Genomic DNA, 22880 nt, shown 5'->3' with positions numbered 1-22880 from the left:
GTTTCTTGGGAAATTTGTGCTTTTTGACGAATGTCTTGTCAATGAATAACCCAGTTGCGCCGCTATCGAAGAGAACACAAGCAAACTTGTTTCCGATGCGACAATGAGAGACCCAGAGTCCAGCAGACAGTGGTTCAAAGGCAGGTTTATTGGTAGGATCGTATGTTGTAGGCCGAGCAGAGCTACCGAGGGGCTCTATCGACCTTGGAAAAAACTCGAAGATTGATTTGTAGTAGTATTGGTAGTATTCGCAGAGTTGACGGCGTCATTGAGAGTTTCCGTAATGCGTGACCCAGCATCAACCTGATTGGCTGAACCTTGTTGTTGATTAGGTTGGCGATTGCGCTGCGGAGTTTGAGCGCCACGACCGCGCTGTCAAAAACCACCACGTCGGTTCTGGGTTTGCGAGCCTTGCTGTCGATTTTTGGGATTTGACCAGCATTCAACTCTCCAATGTCCCATTTTGTTACAAAGGGGACAAGGAGTCGTTGGACATTGACGAGGAACGTGAGTAGTTTGCCAATGTCGACGTCGACGAAAGGGCTGTTGACATTGGTAGGGAACTTGACCTGTAGTGAGACGACTGACTCCAGGGGGATAGTATGACGTACCGAGGGCATTGAGCCCAAAGGTCATATCATCTAAGTCTTGCTCGAATTCCGTAATTCAAGGATTGGTGTAAGGGGCCAATCGTCCGCCACAACCACCGCCACGACTACCTCGACCGCGACTGGCTCCACGGCCGCCACGAGCACTTGGCCATCGCTCTGGGGGTGGAAGGCCGAGGAGAGGTTGGCTTTTGCCCCAAGGAGTTTGAGAAGTCGACGCCAGAACCGGGACTTAAACTGGGGTCCTCGGTCAGAGATGACGTCGTCGGGGAGGCCGTGGAGACGGATGATGTTGTGGAAGACTAGGTCGGCGGTGGATTCGGCGGATTCTGACTCGCTGCAGGCGATGAAGTGGGCCATCTTGGTGAGGCGACAGTTGACGCTCAGGATGGAGTCGTACCCGTCCACAGGAGGCAGACTGGTGATAAAGTCCAGGGACCAAGATCCCCAAGCGCGGGTAGGGATACTGCTGGGCTGGAGTAGGCCGTATGGTTTGTGTCGACTGGATTTCGCTTGGCTACAGGTATCGCAGGACTTGACGTAGGCCTTGACGAAGCGCCACTGGCTGGGCCACCAGTAGTTGCGGGAGGCGAGTTCGAGCGTCTTGGACATCCCAAAGTGGCCGGCTAGGGGAGTATCGTGCATGTCGTGGCAGACTTCGGCTCGGAGCTCGTTGGTGGGGACATAGACCAGGTTATCGTGCAGCAGGATCCCATCTTCATCCGAGAACCGCTTGATACGATCTTGGGTTTCCTCGGTTCGTTGGGCGAGGGGTATCTTGAGCTTTTCGCGAATGGTCTTAGCGAGGGGATCAGAGGCCTGGGCGGCCTTAATCTTGTCAAGCAGCGTGGTATCCATAGGTGTGAGGTAGGCAGCCGCGAGTCGAAGGCGTTCGGGAGTCAAAATTGTGGTTGCCTGGGAGCGGAACGCTTCTTCCCCCTCTTTTAGCTCATGTTCGGAGCGTCGGGAGAGGGCATCGGCTTGGTGCCGCTGGGAACCGGGGCGATAGGTAATGACAAAGTCAAAATCCGAGAAGAATATTGACCAGCGGGCTTGGCGGCGATTCAGGGTGCGGGTGGTCATGAAGTACTGAAGGTTTTTGTGGTCGGAGTAAACGGTGATCTTGTGACGGGCGCCAATGAGATGGTGGCGCCACTGGGCAAAGGAGTCTTGAATCGCCAGAAGTTCCTTGTCGTAGATCTCGTAGTTGATCTCTTCGGCCGTGAATTTGCGAGAGTGGAAGGCCACGGGGTGGAGCTGATTGTCCTGGTCAGGTTGGAGGAGAACTGCGCCAAGAGCGAAGTCGGAGGCGTCAGTTTCGACGACGAAGGGCTTCTCTGGGTCAGGGTGAGCAAGGATGGGGGCGGTGGTGAATGCTTTCTTCAGGCTCTCGACGGCGGTGTTTGCGGCGGGTGTCCAGGCGTACGGGATGTCTTTCTGGGTCAGGGCTGTGAGCGGGGTAGCGATCTTGGAATAACCTTGGATGAATCGGCGATAGAAGTTGGCAAAGCCGAGGAACCGCTGGACGCCTTTGACATTCTTGGGAGGTTCCCAATCCGTGATGGCAGCGATCTTCTTGGGGTCCATCTGGATGCCTTTCTTGGAGATGATGAAGCCTAGGAACTCAACGGATTCGCGGTTGAATTCGCACTTCTCTGGTTTGGCGTACAACCCATGCTGTCGGAGGCGGGACAAGACTTCGCGGACATGTTTGGGGTGGTCTTCGGGGTTCTTGGAGAATATCAGGATATCGTCGAGGTAGACGACAACAAACACATCGAGAATGTCGCGGAAGATGTCGTTCATCAGGTACTGGAAGACGCTAGGAGCATTGCTGAGTCCAAAGGGCATGACATGGTATTCGAATAGGCCGTAGCGGCAGCGGAAGGCGGTCTTCCATTCATCGCCCGGGCGCATGCGTAAGAGGTTATAAGCGCCGCGGAGGTCGATCTTGGTGAGACGGCGGGCGCCGCGCAAACAATCCCTGATACCGTTGATCAGGCGCCAGTGGGGCTTGCGTGGCTTCAGTGAGGCTTGGCGCCTTTTGTAATGTATCACCGAGAGCTTGGGTGGCCAGCCCGGGTCTCGGATCAAGTAGAAGTAAAGAGATATAATATGAAATACAAGTGAAGATGAGATATCCCCGACAATCTGAGCCACATGGCTTCTTTACAGGCGTCTGTGAGTGCCATGTATTCGCCTTTGGTTGAGGAGAGTGCTGTAGTGCGTTGTTTGCGTGATTTCCAGCTTACTGGACCGCCAAAGGTGAGGAGGTATCCTGTGGTCGATTTGCAAGTGTCTGGGCAGCCTCCCCAGTCTGAGTCCGACCATCCCACAAGTTTGGGGGTTCCTTGGACGGCTCCCAGTCGAAGTTGGTAGTGTTTGGTCATCTTGAGATACGCCAAAATGCGTTTGGCATCTTTCCAATGTCCTTTGCCTGGATTGGCTAAGAACTGGCTCACAGCTCCAACTGCTTGGGCTATGTCTGGTCTTCTGCCGATCATTGCGTAGATCAGACTGCCTACGATGGCTCAATAGGGCTTGTTCTGCATCTCTGCAGTCTCTTCAGGCGTTTGAGGTGCCATTTCCTTGGTGAGAGGGCTTCCCACGACGCTGGGAGTTGATACAGGCTTGCAATCGGTCATCCCATATGTTTCAAGCCATTTTTTGATGTACCCAGCTGGTTGAGCGTCAGGAGTCGTTTGGCTTGGCCTTGGGTGACTAGGAGGCCCAGGAAGTAGTGTAGGACACCAAGGTCACGCATCTCGTACTCTTTCTGAAGTTCCTTGGCCTTCAAGTTGTCAAGATCGAGTCTCTTGTTGCTCATAAGTATGAGATCGTCCACATAGAGGATCAGGATGAGTAGCCAGCCCTCAAAGAATCTGATATAGATGCAATGGTCTGAATCAAGACGTGTGAAGCCTTTCTCAACTAGAGTGCCGTGGATTTCGATGTTCCTTTCCCTGGGGGCTTGTTTAAGACCATAGAGTGTCGTCTTGAGTTTAAGCACCAGATGCTCTTCTCCTGCCTTGATGTAGCCCAGTAGCTGCTTAATATAGATCTCCTCACTGAATGTCGGGTTCAGGAATGCGGTGGATACGTCCATTTGGTCCATTTCGAGGTCCTAAGCTGCCCCCCACGACAGGAGTAGCCGAATGGTGTCGAACTTGGCCACTGGTGCAAATGCTTCATTGTAGTCAACTCCCTCTTCTTGTGAGAAGCCTTGGGCAACTAGTCTGGCCTTGTAGCGTTTGATACTGCCATCAGCATTCGTGTTGATCTTGTAAATCCTCTTGCAGCCGACAAGGTTGCGATCTTTGGGTGCTGGACAGAGCTCCCAGGTGCCGTTCTTGACAAGGGATGCGTATTCAGCATCCATGGCTTCCTTCCACTTGGCTGAGTCATTCGAGTTTAAAGCTTGCTTGAGAGTTTTGGGCTCTGTGTACAGTACTTCGGTAGCCAGGGCATAGGCAAGGTTGCTTTGGCGTACTCGAGTGCTCTGGGAGCGTGTGATGCGTCCGTAATGCACCAAATCGTCATCTTCCTGGTCTTCCTGGTCGTCTAGGTCCTCTGGGGCCTCTGCCCATTGATCAGTGTCAGGTTGTGGGTTGGGAGATGCGTCAGGGAGCTCAGGATCCCCCCCTGCAGCGTGCGGGTGTAATTTGGTGGTGTCTGTGGGCTTGGGTGCGTATGAAACGATGTTGTCAGGCTCAGGATCGAATTCAAGGCTAGCTAAGCTGTCATAGGAGCGATCTGACGTGTCTTCATGCGTATCTTCGTTGTCCAAGCTGTTGTAGAACTTGTTTTCATTGAACTGGACGTCTCTTGATTCGATAATGGCGCCCTGATCATTGGGTTCGAGTGACTGGAGCCTCCAGGCTTTGCTGGAAGAGCTATAGCCGAGAAAGAGGCACTTCTTGGCTTTGTTCTCCAGTTTTCCTCGGTTTTTCTTGAGTACCATAGCATAGGCTATGCATCCAAACACTCTGAGACGAAGGAGGATGGGTTTGCGACCGAAGAAGGCTTCGTATGGTGTCTTGGAGTTGTCTAGGGCAACTGTAGGGCAGCGATTTCTAATGTGGACAGCTGCAAGCAGCGCTTCTCCCCAGTACTCGTGTCCAAGACCAGCCTGGGTGAGTAGGCAGCGTGCCATTTCGACTAGAGTTCGATTCATACGTTCCGCTACTCCGTTCTGCTGTGGGGTGTCGGTAGCAGCGCGCTGATGTTGGATTCCAGCCTTTCTGAGTGCAAGAGTGAATTGGATGGATTCGTATTTGCCTCCTTTGTCCGATCTGAGGACTTTGATGGATTTCCCAGTCTGTTTCTGCATAGTGCCTTGTATTCCTCCCATGCATCAAAGGTATCGCTTTTCTTGCGTAGGAGCTTGACCCAGACGATTCTGGACTTGTCATCAATCCATGATGCGAAGTAAGTACATCCCCCAAAGGTAGACGTCCGCATGGGACCACAGAGGTCCCCCACCACAGTACAGTACTGACTGGGCCATCACCACCTTAACTTCGGAGATCAGACGGGATCCGGTGCTTTCTGGTGTGTATGGCCGTAGTTCCACTCCCCACATTGCTATCTGTGCTGCTTTTCCAGTGAGGAGGGAAAGAACGAACTTGAAGGCCTTAGATACTACGGCCGTGCCAGCAACGCAAATAGGTCACGTGGCTCCACGTGCACCCCACTTCCTGGGCATTGCCCATTACGATTATCAGTGTTATCTATGGCTTAATCATCTCATGGAGCCATGTGGCCGGGTTGGTCGATGTGGGGGTGCATGTACCGTATTTCTAACAGAGTCACGGCACTTAATGGTCACAATTAGAATCACAGGCTGTGACTGGGACCATGCCATTAAACGCGCTTTGGTCAGATACACACTCTGTATATTCCCAGGTACTTTCTGCAACATGACCGACGCGTGGTTCTCCAAGTAGACAGGACAACCCACATTACAGTGTCAAACTTGGCTACTGGAGCAAATGTTTCGTTGTAATCCACTCCCTCTTCTTGTGAGAAGCCTTGGGCGACGGGTCTGGCCTTGTAACATTTGATACTGCCCTGAGCATTCATCTTGATCTTGTAGACCCAAACCCCTTTATGACCTCTGTCACCTCACATGCCTGAGAAGGCTCTTACGGCTGTGTCAATCGCGAAGCTTACGCCTCGCAGAAACCATCCAACCACTCAGAGACTGACGGTGAAAACAAGACTCGTAAGATGCGAATTGAGGCCAATGTTTAGCGGCTTTCGGGAAAGTGAAAGGGTATTGCACGGCATTATATACATGTGTTATGATGACAACGGGTGCGTGTCAGTTGTATGCAACAAGCAGCTCAAGTGGTATATGCGCAGGTTCTATAAGCGAACTGTCCTCGTCTAAAACGCTCCTAAGTCGATATCTACAAGGCCCGAGCAAAGAAGGAGGCCAAACGGTTATACACGTCCTGGAAGTTCTCAGCACCGACCTCGTTCGAGAGGTCTGCTCGGGATCCTGCAAACCCGTGATGCATGCCAACAAAGTGCTTGAAGTCGTTCAGTTTGTTGTCAAACTTCTTTCTGCTCATAATCTCCTCCAATTGCTTCTGAGCGTCCACGGACTCGTCATCGGAGATGTATGAGGCAAGGGGAATGGTTAGACCTTCGGCGTCTTCGGGTTCCATACGCGCAGGGTGGACCTGGGCGATGGCGCTGAAGGCCGTTGGGTTTTGCGATGCGGTCAGGATGACGAGCTTACCGCCCCAGCAGAGACCATAGGCGCCAATGTTGGCGATGCTCTCAGTGTTGCGGAGGTGCTCCACCACGGCGAGGAGGTCTGGCTGGCGGGTCGCAAAGTTGGCACTGCTCCCCATGAAAGCCATTAATGCGCTCTTCCTGCAATTTCAGAGAACGAGTAGCAGGAAGACCATTTGCGTCAGATGTCAATGTGTGTACGGACTGGTCCATCACTATTTGAACATCTACTCACGTCTCAGCGGTCATCGTGGCCAAAGATTTCATTGGAGAGTCAAATGCCGGGAACGTATCGTCCGGGAAGGGCTGACCACGGAAGAAGTCTGGGATGACGACCTTGTAACCCTGAGTGCCGAGCAGATCCGCACCCTGCTTGACTTGTGAGAAGTTCATGCCGAAGATGTCATACACGGCAATGAGGGCCTTGTCGGCAGTCTGGGGACCGGTGACGTAGCATTCGAGCCCTGCGATGGTTGTGGTGGTGCCGACGGGCTTGTAGGCCGATTTTACCGGGGGGAGGGAGCAGCAGGCTGATTGTTGAGGAAAGGACCGTGATGATAAGTAGAGGACCGGAATACATTATATTAGAAACCTCCCTCACCTTTGTTGATTTCGGTCATATTCGGGTTGATATGGTTGTGCAGCGGTGGACGGGACTTGTAAGAGGAGGAAGGCAAAGCGTGTTGGGGTGGCAGGCGATGGCGACACCCCTAGCGCCCTTTTATGCTGTCGAGGCCCTGTTACGCTGCTTGTCCACATCCTGGCGGAGACGGTCGTCGCACCTTGCATGCCGGAAAGATGGGTGGGACGTCACTAGATTCGGATTATCGAAAGATCGATTGTGCCTACGCGTACCGCTTGTTACACGACTAACCGCGTCGCTCTGCTGTGGCGCCCAAAAGTTCTGATTCCGGAATTTCCTTATCGCTCTTTACCGCGGCACACGATGGTTGGTGTTACTATGGTTGCGGCATGGGATACAGTATATCCTGTATCGTATGTAGAGCTTCAGATATGGATTAACCATATAATTGAATTGTCGATGTCGTGGTGGACGCGGGAAAGTCCAGGAACCTCTCAGAACTGTTGGATGTTTCGGTCAGAAACCCCAAAAGCGACACCCCGTTCACACAGTTTACGCGACGATGTCAACCGCAGGTAATGGTAGAAAGACATGATGTATATGGAGTAGAAATACAGCCGGAACTCGTCCTCTACGACCGAAACATACGACCTAAATACATACAGATGGGCATAATGATATCAGCATGCGGTGGAGTTTCCCGCGCTGCCAGCAATCTAGCGGGGACTTGGTATGCATGACTACTACGGCTATGGGAGAGGGGGGCACACTTCCAGTGCGGGGAAAGGAAATCAAGGGATGCGTTTACGCTCTAGCCTGAAGCGGAAGCGGCAGCGGGGGATGAGAGCCGACGAGTCGCACGCTGCTTCTTTAGATGGCGGCAGCAGTATTCGTAGCAGTGGACTCGGCACGAACGCCCTTTGTCAGGAACATCTTAGTCAACCCTGGGCCAGCAAATTGTGTAATCTGCTTGCAGTACGTGTCGATTTGGTTGGTGATAATAATGGATTCGAGCTTGGAAGGCTCGTTGGCCATGAGCTTGACTAAAGACGGGCTGCTGTTCAGGGAAAGGTCGTCGTCGGTCCAGACAGCGGGTAAACCCTGCGCCGAACGTGTCTGGTTCTCCATTCTCCGCTTCGCGATGGTCTGCTGCACCTTCTGCTGTTCTTTTTGCAGGTTGCGCTGCCATCCCTGCCACCTCCACTGCTCCTGACCGTGTTCGTCTACGGCCTCGCTCAGGTATTCGAGGTGCTTCTCCAGGTACGCTTCGGAACTCAAGTCTAGTTTGTCGAGGTTTGGCCAGAACGGGGACACATCAGCCGTTGAGGGAGGTGCGGCGAGGGTGGACAAGGGAAGGCTGAGGCTGGATTCGAGAGAAGACGGGAAGGAGACCTGGACGTCCAATTCGTGGAGGAGGGCGTTGAGGAGATGGGAGTTGTGAATCTTAATGGGGAGGGTCTCGAAGATTGTCGTAGGAGTGAGCTTGTGTTTGTGCAGAGACTCCATGGTGAATTTGCGGTTCTGGTACAGATCCATGAAGCCATTGCTCAGACGAAGGGCACGCAGAGAAAGGTTACCCTGAAATTTGAAGCGATTTGGTCAGATATTTGCGAACGAAACATGACCACTTGAGGACATCCGATATTTGACCAAGTAATCTCGCCGCCGTGGCAACATGGCAGGAAGAATGCCAGTCCGAGATGTGAAAGAAATGAACGCTTACCTGTGTGGTACGGGTAGAGTCGTAAACAATCACGACGCTCTGGGGCATCGTCTTCTGATAGTTGTACTGGGTCTCGATCAAGGATTGGTTCCAGAACGAGCCCAGCTGCGTGGACTGGTACCACCCAACGGTGTTAGCGTCGTAGTTCAACTTCTTCAGGCAGCGAAGCATCTGCAGCTGGTATTCCGCTCCGTCCATGTCGTCCTGACCGTCATCATCATGGGACTTTGATGTGAAGGGGAAGCAGTTGGTGACCTCAAGACGTCCGGATATGTCGATTCCGAGGAGTTGGCCGGTGGCGGTTGAGGAGGGAGCGTATTCACGGCAGTGTTTAAGGATCTTCACGACGACAAGAGCGTCGAGCTGGACCTCGAACAGCGGCTTCGACTCGAGCAACGCCGGATCAAGTCCTTCGAGGTTGACAGCCGGAGCTTCCGCACGCACGGCAGCTGCGAGATTCGCTTTTGGTGGGGCCATTGCTGCTGTGTTGTTGGAGGGGACTCTGCCTTTATCACAGAGGGGTTGAGTCGGATTGCACAGCTTGTGTCGACGGTGCGAAAACGCTCTCTTGTGAGCGACCTGATACCCCCCTGCGCCACGACAGCGCCACGAGTTTGCTGCAACCACACGTGGCACCTGTATAAACACAACGCTTTTCGTATGTCTCCAACCAGCTTCCGTAGTGTAGTCGTCATCACGCTTCGTTTACACCGAAGAGGTCCTCGGTTCAATCCCGAGCGGAAGCAAATTCTCTGGATTTACCTTTTTGTTTTTGCCAGAGCCTCCTTTTTAGGTTCTTTTTGGATGTGAGAGAGCTACGTACTCGCGAGCCGCCGTTCGATGATTTTGTGTGGTGTCTGGAATTTCTACGGAAAAATCCGTAAGATGACGGGTGACTTGCTCCGATCTTTCCACAAATTTCTTAGAGAATGTAGCCATCTATGCGTCAAATCTATCCTACAATCTTGCTGTCCGAAGACACTACATATTCCTTTGAGAGCTCATAAATGATATCAACCCCTTCCCGAATTTACATCCTCACAAACTTCCCCAGGGATCTCAAAAACATCAATATCACCCACACCCACCCCAGATCCCGCATCAGCCGTCGGCGCCCCACCTACAAACGCGTGCACTGTGGCAACGATGCAGTTGACTTTACGGTGCACGCGGTAGCGGGTGTCGAGGCGCAAGGATGATGGTGGAGTGTTCTTCGTGTCTATTGTTGGAGAGGCAGATGAGATGTCCACGGACCGCCAGATGGCGACCACGCCGTCGATTCCGCCGGTGAGGAGGGTGCTGTTATTGTAGATATGCGAGTTGGGTACGAACGTCCTGATATGGTGGTTATCCCGTCAGCCGCGTATTGAAACAAGGCCTTCGCAAAAGTGTCCTGGACGAAGACGTTCGGACGAACTTACATCGCAGCGACGGACCACGTATGGCCACCCTCCAATCTACTCCTATACATCCACGGCGCTCCAGATGCCTTCCCTTTCCCCTTCGCCGTCGTCGTTGATAAGGGCGGCTCGATCAGAGCGAGGGCGCCGTCGCCTAGCCCGGCGGCGAGTATGTTGCCGTTCGGAGAGAAATCCATGCATTGTACGAATGGCGGGTTGATTGTTTGCGGGGCTGTTGGTTCGGGGGTTGGTGATGGGGATGGCGAGGTTGAGGTTTCGGGTGGCGATGCTATGTTGGGTAGGGGTCTAGATTAGACCATGCCAAGGGGAGGCCCGTGCTCATCTAACTTCCGACGAGTCACCCCGCTGCCCCATGCTACTGATGTTCCGCGTCACCCACCCATATCAAACTCCGCAACTGGTGCTCCTTTTGAGTAGTCCCACGCAATGACTGTGTTATCCATCCCGCCGCTCCACAATGTCCATGACGTCTGCGGCTGGAACCGGACACACATCGCCAGCTAGAGCCAGGGACATAGCATGTCAGATTTCGTCTCAAAACCAGAGGCATTCTCTTCTTGAGTAGAAACGTGACGAGCTTGCGATGTTTTGTGTTCAAACTCACGCTGTCATGTCCTCTCCGAAACCGCTTGAAAGGCCGCCGAGTGCGCATATCAAGAACACGGACCTGCCCGCTATCATCCGCAACCGCTAGAAAAGTGCCTTTCTCATGCAAGCATATCTAGAGATTGCGGTTGTTCCGCGGGCCAATGAGAGACCGTAAGCTGCCTTCCGCCGGCGATGCCGCTTCTGACTCGTACCTGATTGATATCGTCGTCCGCCGCCGGCCCGACCGGCGTTGATGCCGTGATCACAACCCCAGGAGACCGGAGATCCACCGCATGGACCTATCGAACGGCGGTTGTTTCACACGGTTAGCAGGCTGCCGACAAAGCTCTCCCCTGTCGCTGCGTCGCCTTCCAGAGATACGACGCCATTTCTCACTCGCTCCGCTCCCAACCACCGCGGCGTTCTCACCTTCGCACCGGCAGCCACATACACCTCGTTCGGGTCCAGACCCCAGCACACGCTGTTGACCTCCTCGCCCGCCCCCCCGACACGTATACCCCTCCGGCACCGACCCCTCGCCACGTCCCTGTTGGAGCACAAACCGAAAAAAGAAGAAAACACTGTTAGTCATACAGTCATCCACACTTCGTGAAATACAGCGCAACGAAACCCAAACACAGTGTACTGAAAAGGCACCTACCATATCCGCGCGGTGCCATCCTCTGCGCCTGACGCGAGGGTAGTTGGGTCGGCAGGCAGTGTGGCGAGGCATAGCACTGGAGCCGAGTGGCCGCGCAGGCTGGTGATGGGCTTAGGGGAACTTGTTGAGGAGGTCATTCGGGAGTGTCGGTCTAGGTTCTGGTCTAAGTTATTGCTGGAGGTCAAGTGCACACGAAAAAGTGCACACGAAAGTGCACGCGTTGAACCTTTGGGTTGGGTTACATGCTTGACGACCCAACGAGCACCTCGCGACGAGCACAGCGTTTGACTCTGGATCACGGAGAGTTTGGACATGCCGAATATGATGAGCATTAGGCGGTAGGTGTTCAAAAAGACACATGAATCAGGGTCAGACGCCGCTAGTAGTCTTTTAGCTCAGAAGAATATCTAATACCTATTCTAGAGTATCTACGAGAGCGCAAGGGGACCTTACAGGAGCAACCCCACCCGGATCTATTCTACAACCTTCAAATGATACTCCTTTAATGCCTGTCCCGAAACCCCCGCAGGGCTCCCAACAAACAAATCCCCTCCACTCAACTTTGGAAACGCAATAACATCTCTGATGGAACTTGCCCCACACAAGATCGCAACCATGCGATCAAACCCAATCGCCATCCCCGCGTGCGGTGGGCAGCCAAAGCGGAGAGCGTCGAGGAGGTGGTTGAAATCGGCTGCGACGCGCTCAGGGGTCATGTGAAGGATCTCAGAAAAGATACGACGCTGGAGGTGCGGGTCGTGGACCCGCACGGACCCGCCGCCGATTTCTTGGCCGTTAACTACTAGGTCATAGTGCTGACCTAGGGCGTCGCCGGGGGAGGTGAAGAGCGAGTCGTGCTGTGTTGTGGGTGACGGCGAGGTGGTGGATGGCGGTGACGGCAGTAACGGCGCGGTGAAAGGGTGATGTGTAGCTTCGTACGTGGCTTCGGTGCCGGCGGGGATACGTGCAGGATGCGTAGTAGGGGTAAAGAGCGGGAAGGAATGCACCCACAGGAAGTTGTACTCGTTGTCGGGTGAGAGGGCGCCGGTGCTCAGCAAGTGCTTGATGATATGGAGTCTCATGCGGCCTGCGATGGTATGCGGCCCGAGGTATCCGTTTAATCTGCGGTTAACAACCACCAGATCGCCTTCTTCCACACGTCCCATTTCTGCTTCTATTTGCTGCTTTCCCGCCGGCGAAACTTCCAGGCCAAAGCCTAGTTTGCCAGTCCAACCAGCCTCGCCAGAAACGCGAATAGGATACAGGTCTTTGGGATCCACTTTCCCTCCCAACAACGGGAAGGCCTCGGTCAAAATGACCTCCTTGATCTTCTCAAATGCCTTATTGCTGATTTTATTTGCGCCGCCTTTCACGCAAAACGCCTCCACCACAGTCCCGTCATCCGACACGTGGCCAACCGCCTCGGAGACGTTACAGATCTTCATGCCGTATCGTACATCCGGCTTGTCTGACCCGTATGAACGCATCGCTTGCTCGTACGTTATCCTCGGAAACGGCCCATCAGTCTTCCACCCGATCACCGCGTTGAAGATCTGCTTGACCAAGCCTTCCATGACCTCCATCACGTCCTCCATCTCCGCAAAGCTAAGCTCAACATCGATCTGCGTGAACTCAGGTTGTCGGTCTGCACCGAGGCTTTCGTCTCTGAAACACTTTGCAATCTGGTAGTAGCGGTCCAGCCCGGCAGACATCAGAACCTGCTTGTACTGCTGTGGCGATTGCGGCAAGGCGTAGAATTGCCCTGGGTGTCGCGTGGGGACCAGGAACTCGCGTGCCCCTTCTGGCGTGGATTTGAAAAGAAGGGGTGTTTCAACCTCTACGAAGCGCTGGACTTGAAGGTAGTTGCGGGCCGTATGTGCAGCGAGCGCCCGTTTGCGGAGATTGTCCTGCAGTTGTGACCGCCTGAGATCCACGTAGCGGTATTTGAGTCGCACTTCCTCAGACGGCAGCTTGGCTCGCGCCGCCGTCGAGAATGGTAATGGGTCTGCAGCGTTCAGGACTTCAAAACCTTCGAGAACAATTTCCACCTCGCCTCCGCACTGGTCCTTCTTCACGGCCTCCGTGGGCCGTTTTCTTACGATGCCGGACACGCGCACGACAGACTCTGGAGTGATGGACAGAAGCGCGTCCCTGATACTCTCTCGCGCTTCAGCGGAGTGGGACGAAGAACTGTGCGGGTCTTCGTAGACTAGCTGGGAGATGCCCGTCGCGTCTCGAAGCGGTACGAAGACCAGATCTTTCCCTGCCTTTCGCGCGGATAATGCCCATCCACACAGAACCACCCGCTGCCCAACGTGGGAGACATCAACGTGTCCGCACATATGCGTTCGCTTCCTCGACTGCTGTGGCGGTTGTTGCGCTGAAGGTGCATAAGTGCTGAGGTGCCGGTGTGACCCCCCAGAGCATCGTGTCCCGCTTGGTAACGATTTTATGCGAGTTTGGGCAGACCGTCGAGCGCCTGTCGCGGAGAGCGAGCTGAAGAAGGTGCGGGGTTGGCAGGCGGCGAAGATGCTCTCTGACTCCAATAGAGCCCGCAGGAGCCGCCTATCCCAGTTGTGACGAGGTATACGAGGGATCATTGCTGTGTTCTCTGCCCTTCTGGCGATTGTGGTGAGCGTTGGCAAAGAGTTTGGCGGCCCTCTGTGAGCGATTTCCGACTTTACGTAAGCATGACTCATAACACACTTATGACCACAGTAACGGAGGACAAATGCCGCGTGCTTCGTCTGAGCGGTTGGTCGCCTGAACTGTGGACAAGACGAACTGCTCGCATAGATATATACTGTACTGTACATTGGGAAGACTTGGAACCTTCTCCTCCCAAGCGAAAAAGTGTTCTTGGCATAGCCAGTGTCATATCTTACATACGCCGACTCCTGAAACCATCGTATTGCATCAATGCCACTTCTCACTCAAGCGCTCATCGGCCTCGTTGCCGTCGAGCACGCGTGCTTCATGTACGCAGAGATGTTCACGTTCGGCACACCAAGCGCAAACAGGGCTTTCGGTATCCCCAAAGCGGACGCAGCTATCGCCGCCCATCGCCTCACTCGAACCCTCGCTAAAAACCAGGGCTGCTATAACGGATTTCTCGTCGCTGGCCTCGTGTGGTCGCTCACGCATACCGACATCAAGTTTGCTACCGAGTTGGCGTACTTTTTCCTCAGCTGCGTCGGCGTCGCGGCGCTGTATGGAGGCGCTACCGCTGCAAGAAAGATTTGGCTGGTACAGGGGGCGCCAGCGCTGGCCGCTTTGGCTTCTCTTTGGGCGTACGGCTTGTACTAGAACGGAATGGAGGGCAGCGGCGGAGGGTCGAGAAGTAGAATAGCTCTTTGATGAGCCATTTGTACATATAAACACCCTCGTGAAACGTAGTGGGACATGCAATTCGAGGACGTCAAGCAGAAGAACATCGATGCCTCCTATGAGTATCACCCTGTATGGATATGGTACTATAATTTTTCAGCAATCGAGCAGCGTTCTGATGCATGGTGAAGCTAGGGTCTCCAGATCCAGCGTCTATAGCCAAGTTGGGCGAACTTGAGAATGATGAGTCACAGGCGCAAAGCGTGTTCTCCAGTGCGGGGCGCCGGCGAGCGAGACAAACGATGAGGCGCAACTCATTTCTCCATTGAAACGGCCACGCACCGCAACTTTACAGTTGTCCGCCATCAGCACCGTCGGGTCCTTCGCGAACCATAAGAGCTGCGACACACCGAACACTACCTGTCCTCTCTTCCAGATCGGTCGCATCATCGTCGCACCAAAGCATAGGGCTGCACCTCCCGCACCCAGTCACTTCTGACTCCAGTTGAGTACTGTGAATCGCTGGGACTTACAAACGCGTCAAAGGAGGGACGCCGCAACCCTCACAAAGAGCGCATCTAAATCGGTACTTTTTCCCACAGCAGTTGCATCAACACCGGTTGGCCAACAACACCAGATACAGTCATGTCCGGGGGTCAGAACCTGCCCATCAAGTTCCAGGAGCATGTTCAGGTAGGAAAGCCTCCTTTAAGGATTGCGTCGATAACTCTTCAGCTTCTCAACTGTCTCCGGTTTTATTGTGTAGCTCCAGAATTTGGGCATCAATGCAGCCAACATCGGGTTTAACACCCTGACGATGGAGTCAGATAAATTCATCTGCATCCGGGAGAAGGTTGGCGAGCAGAACCAGGTTGTCATCATCGACATGAACGATCCATCGCAGGTCATACGGAGACCCATCACCGCGGACTCTGCCATCATGAACCCGGCCACGAAGGTCATTGCACTGAAAGGTCCGTAGGGTCTTTTCCGTCATTGTACTCTGCAGCGTTCTCAAAGCGTTCGTTGGGCGTTCTGCAGCCGGACGACAATTGCAAATCTTCAACATTGAGATGAAGGCGAAAGTGAAGTCTCACATGATGGCTGAAGACGTTGTGTTCTGGAAGTGGATATCATTGTCGACGCTCGGCGTTGTGACCGAGACCGCAGTCTTCCACTGGTCCACCGAAGGCGACGCTCAGCCCCAGAAGATGTTCGATCGCAACGCCAACCTTGTCGGGTCGCAAATCATCAACTACCGTGTGTCGGCCGACGAGAAGTGGCTTCTGCTGATCGGCATCTCGGCCCAGGTAAAGCGGAAAACTGAATACTCGCAGTCGGACTTTTTTTTCTCACTCAGATCTATGGTAATAGCAAGGACGAGTTGTTGGAAACATGCAGCTTTATTCGAAGGAGAGGGGCGTGTCTCAGCCCCTGGAAGGTCATGCTGGTGCTTTTGCAGAATTGAAAGTCGACCCAGCACAACCACCTGTGAAGCTTTTCACTTTTGCCGTGCGCACTGCGACTGGAGCGAAGGTGAGGCATGAAGCATGCGGATCCGGCAACTTAGGTTACTAACCGATTCTCAAATCCGCCAGCTGCACGTTGTTGAGGTCGATCACAAAGAGGGCACGCCAGTTTTCCAAAAGCGTGCTGTCGATGTTTTCTTCCCTGCCGACGCGGTGACAGATTTCCCCGTCGCTATGCAGGTCAGCAAGAAGTACGACATCATCTTCCTTGTGACGAAATACGGTTTCATCCATCTGTACGATCTGGAAACCGGAACATGTATCTACATGAATCGCATTAGCGGTGACACCATCTTTGTGACCGCTGAGCTCGAGTCGACTGGTGGAATCATTGGTGTCAACCGGAAAGGACAGGTACTGACAATTGAAGGCATGATCATGAATTCCCCCTCACGTTCCATTTTTTGCAGGTCCTCTCCGTCAGCGTTGATGAGAACAACACGATTCCGTATATTTTGAGCACTTTGAACAACCCAGAGTTGGCGTTGCGGCTGGCTACCCGCAACAACCTACCTGGAGCTGACAACATTGTGGCGGAAAGGTTTAACCACCACATGCAGACGGGAAACTATGCGGAGGCGACCAAAATCGCCGCCACCTCTCCTCGCGGTATGCTGAGGACGCCCGCAACCATCGAGCGATTCAAGCAGGTTCAAGTTGCGCCTGGTCAGATCACTCCTATTCTCCAGTACTTTGGAATTCTTCTGGAGAGCGGCGTTCTGAACAAGTACGAGTCTATCGAACTTGCCCGGCCTGTGTTGCAGCAAGGCCGCAAACAGCTCTTGGAGAAGTGGTTGAAGGAGGACAAGGTAGAGCGGGGCAGTGGTTGGGTCACGATCTTTTCGGTAGCTGAATGATATTCGTTTCCATAGCTCGAGTGCAGCGAAGAGCTCGGAGATATCGTGAAACAATTCGACTCGACACTTGCGCTTTCTGTCTACCTTCGGGCCAATGCCCCTAGCAAGGTATGGACAGAGTCACGAAACCTATGGCTTTGCAGAACATTTCCTCATCCATGGACGAATTTTCCAGGTTGTTGCATGCTTCGCCGAGACGCAGCAATATGACAAAATCGTTCTTTACGCAAAGAAGGTCGGGTACCAGCCCGACTATGCCTATTTGCTGCAGTACATCATGCGAATCGACCCCGACAAGGGAGGACAGTTCGCCAGTCTCCTCGTCAACGACGAGAACGGACCCCTGGTCCCGCTCGAGTCGATCGTGGATGTGTTCTCTTCATTGAACATGGTTCAGCAAGCCACTTCGTTCTTGTTGGACGCTTTGAAGGAGAACAAGCCCGAGCACGCTGCTTTGCAAACAAAGCTTTTGGAGATGAACCTTCTGCATGCCCCTCAGGTCGCTGATGCGATTTTGGGCAATGAGATGTTCACTCACTATGACCGTGCCTATATTGCATCGCTTTGCGAGAAGGCTGGGTTGTTCCAGAGGGTAGGCTCTTGTTGCAACTCTTATACCTGGGCAACTTTCGCGTAACCTAACCACTTCATATTTTTTTGATGTTAGGCGCTTGAGCACTACACGGACATTTATGACATTAAGCGCACCATTGTTCACACTCACCTGTTGAACCCCGAGTGGGTTGTGAACTTCTTCGGTCGCCTGTCGGTGGAGCAGTCTATTGAGTCTCTGAAGGAGATGCTCAACAACAACATTCGCCAAAACTTGCAAATCGTCGTCAAGATTGCAACGAAGTACTCGGAACAGCTTGGTCCGAAAAACCTGATTGACATGTTCGAGTCTTACAAGAGCTTCGAAGGTGGGTTTCGTGATGACGATGCTTGCGATTCATCCCGTGTCTAACATATTCTCCGTAGGTCTGTACTACTACTTGGGATCTGTGGTGAACTTCAGCCAAGACGGTGAAGTCCACTTCAAGTACATCCAGGCCGCCTGCAGGACCGGTCAGCTCAAGGAAGTCGAGCGCATCTGTCGCGAGAGCAACTGCTACGACCCCGAGCGGGTTAAGAACTTCCTCAAGGAAGCCAAGCTGCCTGACCAGCTTCCCTTGATCATCGTGTGCGACCGTTTCGACTTTGTCAACGACCTCGTCATGTTCTTGTACCAAAACAACTTGTACAAGTTCATTGAGATCTACGTCCAGAAGGTCAACCCTAGCCGCGCACCCGAGGTCATCGGTGGGCTCCTTGACGTTGACTGCGATGAGAACGTCATCAAGACCTTGTTGATGTCTGTTCGTGGCGCTGTTCCCATGGATCGCTTGGTGGAGGAGACGGAGAAAAGGAACCGATTGAAGCTTCTCTTGCCGTTCCTTGAGAGCAAGGTCAAGGAGGGCAACACCGATGTGCACATCTACAATGCCATCGCGAAGATCTACATCGACACCAATGCCAATGCCGAGCATTTCCTCAAGGAGAACACCGTGAGTTGCCAAGCATCCTGTCGTTTCATGCGCGGGTTCATTCTTGCTTACATTCCTCTGTTACTTCTAGTTCTACGACTCTCGCGTGGTCGGAAAGTACTGCGAGAAGCGTGATCCCTACCTGGCGTACATTGCCTACGAACGCGGGCAGTGCGATCAGGAGTTGATCCAGATCACGAACGACAACTCCATGTTCAAACACCAGTCCCGTTACCTTGTCAAGAGACGGGACCCCGAGTTGTGGAACTTCGCCTTGCAGACCACCAACGCTTTCCGGAGGCAGTTAGTCGACCAGGTCGTCGCCACCGCTCTTCCCGAAACTCAGGATCCCGAAGATGTGTCCGTCACCGTCAAGGCCTTCATGGCGGCTGACCTGCCCAACGAGCTCATTGAACTGTTGGAGAAGCTTGTCTTGGAGGGATCTGCTTTCAGCGACAACAGGAACCTGCAGAACTTGTTGATCTTGACTGCCATCAAGGCGGACAAGACCCGTGTGATGGACTACATCTCGCGCTTGGACAACTTTGATGCCCCCGACATTGCGAACATCGCTGTCAATGCCGAGTTGTACGAGGAAGCGTTCTCCATCTACAAAAAGTACGAGCAGCACTCAAACGGTATTGCTGTGCTTTTGGACAACATTGGTGATTTGGACCGCGCTTTTGAGTTTGCGGAGCGCGTGGACTTGCCGGAGGTGTGGAGCAAGCTTGCGAAGGCGCAGCTTGACCATATGCGTGTGACGGAGGCTATTGGTACGATTTTGTTTCCGTTATTATGTGCACCTTGGGTGTATGAGGTTAATTCGCTCGGTCATCAGACTCCTACATCAAGGCCGACGATGCCACCAACTACGGCGAGGTCATCCAGGTCGCAAGTCGTGCCAACAAGTACGAGGACTTGGTCAGATATTTGCAAACCGCTCGCAAGAAGGTCCGCGAGCCGGCTGTTGAGAGCGAGCTGATCTTTGCGTATGCAAAGACTGGCCGTTTGGCCGATTTGGAGGAGTTCATCTCTTCCCCGAACTTGGCTCAGGTTGGTATTCACGTTTTTGATAGTTGACCATTCTGGAATGAGTTGCTGATGTGATGCTTTTCGCGTCAAGATCGCTGTTGTTGGCGAGAGGTGTTTCGAGGAGAAGATGTACGAGGCCGCCAAGATCCTCTTCAACAACGTGTCCAACTGGGCACGTCTCGCCTCTACCTTGGTCTATCTGAACGAGTACCAAGCCGCTGTCGACTGCGCTCGCAAAGCCAACTCCACCAAGGTTTGGAAACAGGTCAACGCCGCCTGTGTGGAAAACGGCGAATTCCGTCTGGCCCAAATCTGCGCTTTGCACCTCATCATTCACGCCGAGGAGCTCGAGGAGCTTATACGCCTTTACGAGCGCCGCGGCCACTTCGACGAGCTTATGTCGCTTCTCGAAGCCGGTCTGGGCCTGGAACGTGCGCACATGGGCATGTTCACCGAGCTGGGGATCTTGTACTCCAAGTACAAGCCAGAACGCCTCATGGAGCACCTCAAGCTGTTCTGGCAGCGCATCAACATCCCCAAGGTCATTCGCGCTACCGAGATTGCGCACATGTGGCCCGAACTGGTGTTCTTGTACAGCCACTATGAAGAACATGACAATGCTGCGTTGACGATCATGGAGCACGCGGCTGATGCGTGGGACCATACCGGCTTCAAGGACGTGATTGTGAAGGTGTCCAACTTGGAGATCTACTACAAGGCGTTGAGGTTTTACCTGGAGCACCAGCCACTGTTGATCAACGACTTGTTGACGGTTTTGACGCCGCGAGTAGACCATACGCGTGTTGTGCAGATGTTCCAGAAGGGGAACAACCTGCCGTTGATCAAGCCTTACTTGATCTCTGTTCAGCAGGTGTGTACACACCACTTTCGTGATTGTGTGATTGTCGTAACATGAGACTGATATGGCGAACTCTGGCGTTCTTTTCTAGGCCAACAACCAAGCCGTCAACACGGCTTACAACGACCTGCTCATCGAGGAAGAGGACTACAAGTCTCTGCGTGACTCGATCGACAACTTTGACAGCTTTGACAACATTGCGCTTGCACAGCGCTTGGAGAAGCACGAGCTGTTGGAGTTCAGGCGCATCAGTGCACACCTGTACAAGGTTTGTAGTTGTTGCAGATGGGCGCTTGCTCATGGAAAGTGGACTCACACTGTGCCCGCACGAAATGTAGAAAAACAGGCGCTGGAAGCAATCCATCACGCTCTCGAAGCAAGACAAGCTGTACAAAGACGCGATGGAAACGGCGGCCATCTCTCGAGACACGGAAACCGCGGAAGAGCTTCTCCAGTTCTTCATCGAGAGCGACAAAAAGGAGTGTTTCGCGGCGTGCCTATTCACGTGCTACGAGCTCTTGCGGCCGGACGTGATCATGGAGCTTGCGTGGAGGAACGGGCTGAACGACTTTGCGATGCCGTATTTCATCCAAATTATCCGCGAGTACATGGGGAAAGTGGATAAGCTGGAAAAGTCGAATACAGATCGGTCCCAGAAGGAGGAGGAGAAGGAGAAGCAAGGTATGTTACGGGAGTTCACTCTCGTGAGACGGTGCCAGGAATCTGATTTTTCTCCCTCTGTTCCCATGAATAGAATCCACAATCATGCCAGGCCTCGGCAACCCACTAATGATCACATACGGCGGCGGCCCCATGCCCGGCGGCCCTATGCCTGGCGTCGGATACGGCGGCGGCGCACCGGTGGGCTATGGCCAACAGGGTCCCATTGTGCAGCAGGGAGCTTACAGTGGGGTTAACGGGTTCAATTCATACTAGAGAAGTGGGTTGTGTGTTGAGAGATACTTCATAATATTCTGTTTTGTGTTTTTCAATAAATTTGGTGGGACAGATGTGAGAATTTCAGGGTGTGGTAACTCTGACCTCTTTTCTCAGTCCCCCCTTGGGCATATCCCATCCTCCCTGTTCAGACGTGTTCCTTTACGCGTGGGAGCCACTGCAGAACACTTGAGGACGACTTGGGGAGATTTTTCCCACTCCCGCCTCCGACTCCCGCTGATCGCAACTCGGAAAACTCGCTCTTCGACGACACACTCATTCCGCCATTTCGCACCACACCTGGCAGTCAGCGTCGGTCAGTCCTATTTACTTCAGCCTCGACCCGCTCGTCTCGCACCTCCATAGGCAACCCACATACACACACACTGTTGCAGTCGCCCTCCCCTCGAAACCCCACAGAATGTCAACAGCATCAGCAACAACACCGCTCCGCACGCAGGTGCTTTCGGCATACAAGGCGCTGCTGCGCGCACAGAAGAAGACTTTTGGGCAGGATATGTTTCAGATAAGAAGTGAGTTCAGGGGCTGAAGGTAGAATATGGGGTTGGGGGAGTCGGGAGTCGGGTCGGGCTGGAAGGCGTTGACGAGAACCGTGGTCACGTTTGCGTTCTTGTCGGGGTGACACAGTCGCAGGACGGGAGGGAATGAAACGGCAGAAAACTTGAGCTAAACGGGTTGGCAAAGGACAACGGGAGATAGTTGGAGGCGGGCCCTAGCGGCGGCTGTATGGCGAAATCTCAGTTGGGCGATCACCCACGAGCCCCCATGATATCTAACACCTCTTTTCACCCTCGCAGGCGCCCGCCAATACACCCGGGATCAGTTCCTCAAATCAGCAAAGGAAACCGACCCCGCCGCAATCACCAAACTAGTCACTACCGCAAACCAAGCGGCAACCATCATCCGGAGGAATGTTGTACAGGGCGTTAGGAAGCGGGAGGATACGTTTCGTGAGTATCATCAATGGTCTGTGTTTTTCGGGTTATCTGCAATATATTGATGAATTTTCATTGGTGATGCTTCAGAGCTCCGATTAGACGAAGAGAAGGAGATCAACGACAACGAGTCGATCCGGAGTAGGAAGGGGCAGCCGCCGCAGCGGGCTGGGACGGCGCCGGTGAAGTGTTGTTCGGCGTAGGGAAGCTTTGGCACCGCTGGGGATCATGCATTCGCAGGATTATTTATGCAGCATCGAAAGTCTGATACTTACTCCACAACCGCCGGATTCCTTGCCTCAATCCACGGAGCGTAGCCACCCGGGGGCATTTGATAATATAGCAACCCCTCTGCGCCCGCATATGCCCATCCCCATCACAGCTCCGTCTACTCCGCTTCACTCTCCCCCTTTTTGGCTTCATTTCACAATAGACATGCCTTGCACAAAGAATCTTTGTCGGATGTTGTGATACATGTGGTATGAAGCATATATCGGCGAAATATGACATGGCCCGAACGCAAGTCCATCACACA

General features: G+C 53.4%; 7 protein-coding genes and 1 non-coding gene across 8 annotated transcripts; 4 read left to right on the top strand and 4 right to left on the bottom strand.

Annotated features, from left to right (window-relative positions):
- Nucleotides 1-5817: 5817 nt before the first annotated feature.
- Nucleotides 5818-7216, bottom strand: EV422DRAFT_537306 (dienelactone hydrolase). The gene is made up of 3 exons (XM_053070903.1): nucleotides 6952-7216; nucleotides 6586-6880; nucleotides 5818-6491 (listed from the first exon to the last, which is right to left on the bottom strand). Exons 1-3 carry the CDS (start codon nucleotides 6968-6970, stop codon nucleotides 6020-6022), a joined length of 786 nt encoding a protein of 261 aa, XP_052923465.1. The 5' UTR covers nucleotides 6971-7216; the 3' UTR covers nucleotides 5818-6019.
- Nucleotides 7217-7471: 255 nt separating this feature from the next.
- On the bottom strand, nucleotides 7472-9189 carry EV422DRAFT_621706 (uncharacterized protein). The gene is made up of 2 exons (XM_053074145.1): nucleotides 8657-9189; nucleotides 7472-8511 (listed from the first exon to the last, which is right to left on the bottom strand). Exons 1-2 carry the CDS (start codon nucleotides 9131-9133, stop codon nucleotides 7804-7806), a joined length of 1185 nt encoding a protein of 394 aa, XP_052923464.1. The 5' UTR covers nucleotides 9134-9189; the 3' UTR covers nucleotides 7472-7803.
- Nucleotides 9190-9329: 140 nt separating this feature from the next.
- Nucleotides 9330-9402, top strand: EV422DRAFT_t109. The gene has a single exon. It is a non-coding gene; the product is annotated as a tRNA-Val (tRNA).
- A 284-nt stretch (nucleotides 9403-9686) lies between these two features.
- Nucleotides 9687-11463, bottom strand: EV422DRAFT_601834 (WD40-repeat-containing domain protein; the record flags this gene model as incomplete). Its single annotated transcript, XM_053073706.1, has 8 exons — nucleotides 9687-9701; nucleotides 9781-9991; nucleotides 10078-10345; nucleotides 10457-10577; nucleotides 10682-10798; nucleotides 10878-10964; nucleotides 11095-11212; nucleotides 11327-11463. 8 exons carry the CDS (start codon nucleotides 11461-11463, stop codon nucleotides 9687-9689), a joined length of 1074 nt encoding a protein of 357 aa, XP_052923463.1.
- On the bottom strand, nucleotides 11326-13958 carry EV422DRAFT_537297 (mitochondrial aspartyl-tRNA synthetase). The gene is made up of 2 exons (XM_053070902.1): nucleotides 11553-13958; nucleotides 11326-11477 (listed from the first exon to the last, which is right to left on the bottom strand). The coding sequence occupies exon 1, from the start codon at nucleotides 13924-13926 to the stop codon at nucleotides 11800-11802; it is 2127 nt and encodes a 708-aa protein (XP_052923462.1). The 5' UTR covers nucleotides 13927-13958; the 3' UTR covers nucleotides 11326-11477; nucleotides 11553-11799.
- Nucleotides 13959-14084: 126 nt separating this feature from the next.
- On the top strand, nucleotides 14085-14906 carry EV422DRAFT_537296 (uncharacterized protein). The gene has a single exon (XM_053070901.1). The coding sequence runs from the start codon at nucleotides 14246-14248 to the stop codon at nucleotides 14630-14632; it is 387 nt and encodes a 128-aa protein (XP_052923461.1). The 5' UTR covers nucleotides 14085-14245; the 3' UTR covers nucleotides 14633-14906.
- Nucleotides 14907-14977: 71 nt separating this feature from the next.
- EV422DRAFT_537294 (uncharacterized protein) lies at nucleotides 14978-21460 on the top strand. Its single transcript, XM_053070900.1, has 17 exons — nucleotides 14978-15157; nucleotides 15256-15346; nucleotides 15420-15627; nucleotides 15695-15963; nucleotides 16028-16189; nucleotides 16252-16536; nucleotides 16593-16991; nucleotides 17055-17147; nucleotides 17215-17631; nucleotides 17707-17959; nucleotides 18018-18583; nucleotides 18654-19335; nucleotides 19401-19615; nucleotides 19686-20465; nucleotides 20545-20721; nucleotides 20792-21134; nucleotides 21208-21460. Exons 2-17 carry the CDS (start codon nucleotides 15299-15301, stop codon nucleotides 21387-21389), a joined length of 5079 nt encoding a protein of 1692 aa, XP_052923460.1. The 5' UTR covers nucleotides 14978-15157; nucleotides 15256-15298; the 3' UTR covers nucleotides 21390-21460.
- EV422DRAFT_537290 (uncharacterized protein) lies at nucleotides 21365-22851 on the top strand. The gene is made up of 4 exons (XM_053070899.1): nucleotides 21365-21427; nucleotides 21495-21922; nucleotides 22208-22360; nucleotides 22436-22851. Exons 2-4 carry the CDS (start codon nucleotides 21811-21813, stop codon nucleotides 22546-22548), a joined length of 378 nt encoding a protein of 125 aa, XP_052923459.1. The 5' UTR covers nucleotides 21365-21427; nucleotides 21495-21810; the 3' UTR covers nucleotides 22549-22851.
- Nucleotides 22852-22880: the final 29 nt, after the last annotated feature.

Source organism: Fimicolochytrium jonesii, assembly GCF_025526975.1.
Source record: "Fimicolochytrium jonesii strain JEL569 chromosome Unknown EV422scaffold_21, whole genome shotgun sequence".
Lineage (NCBI taxonomy): Eukaryota > Fungi > Chytridiomycota > Chytridiomycetes > Spizellomycetales > Powellomycetaceae > Fimicolochytrium > Fimicolochytrium jonesii.
Note: the sequence above shows the minus strand (reverse complement) of the source record. Positions and strands in the feature narration are given on the sequence as shown.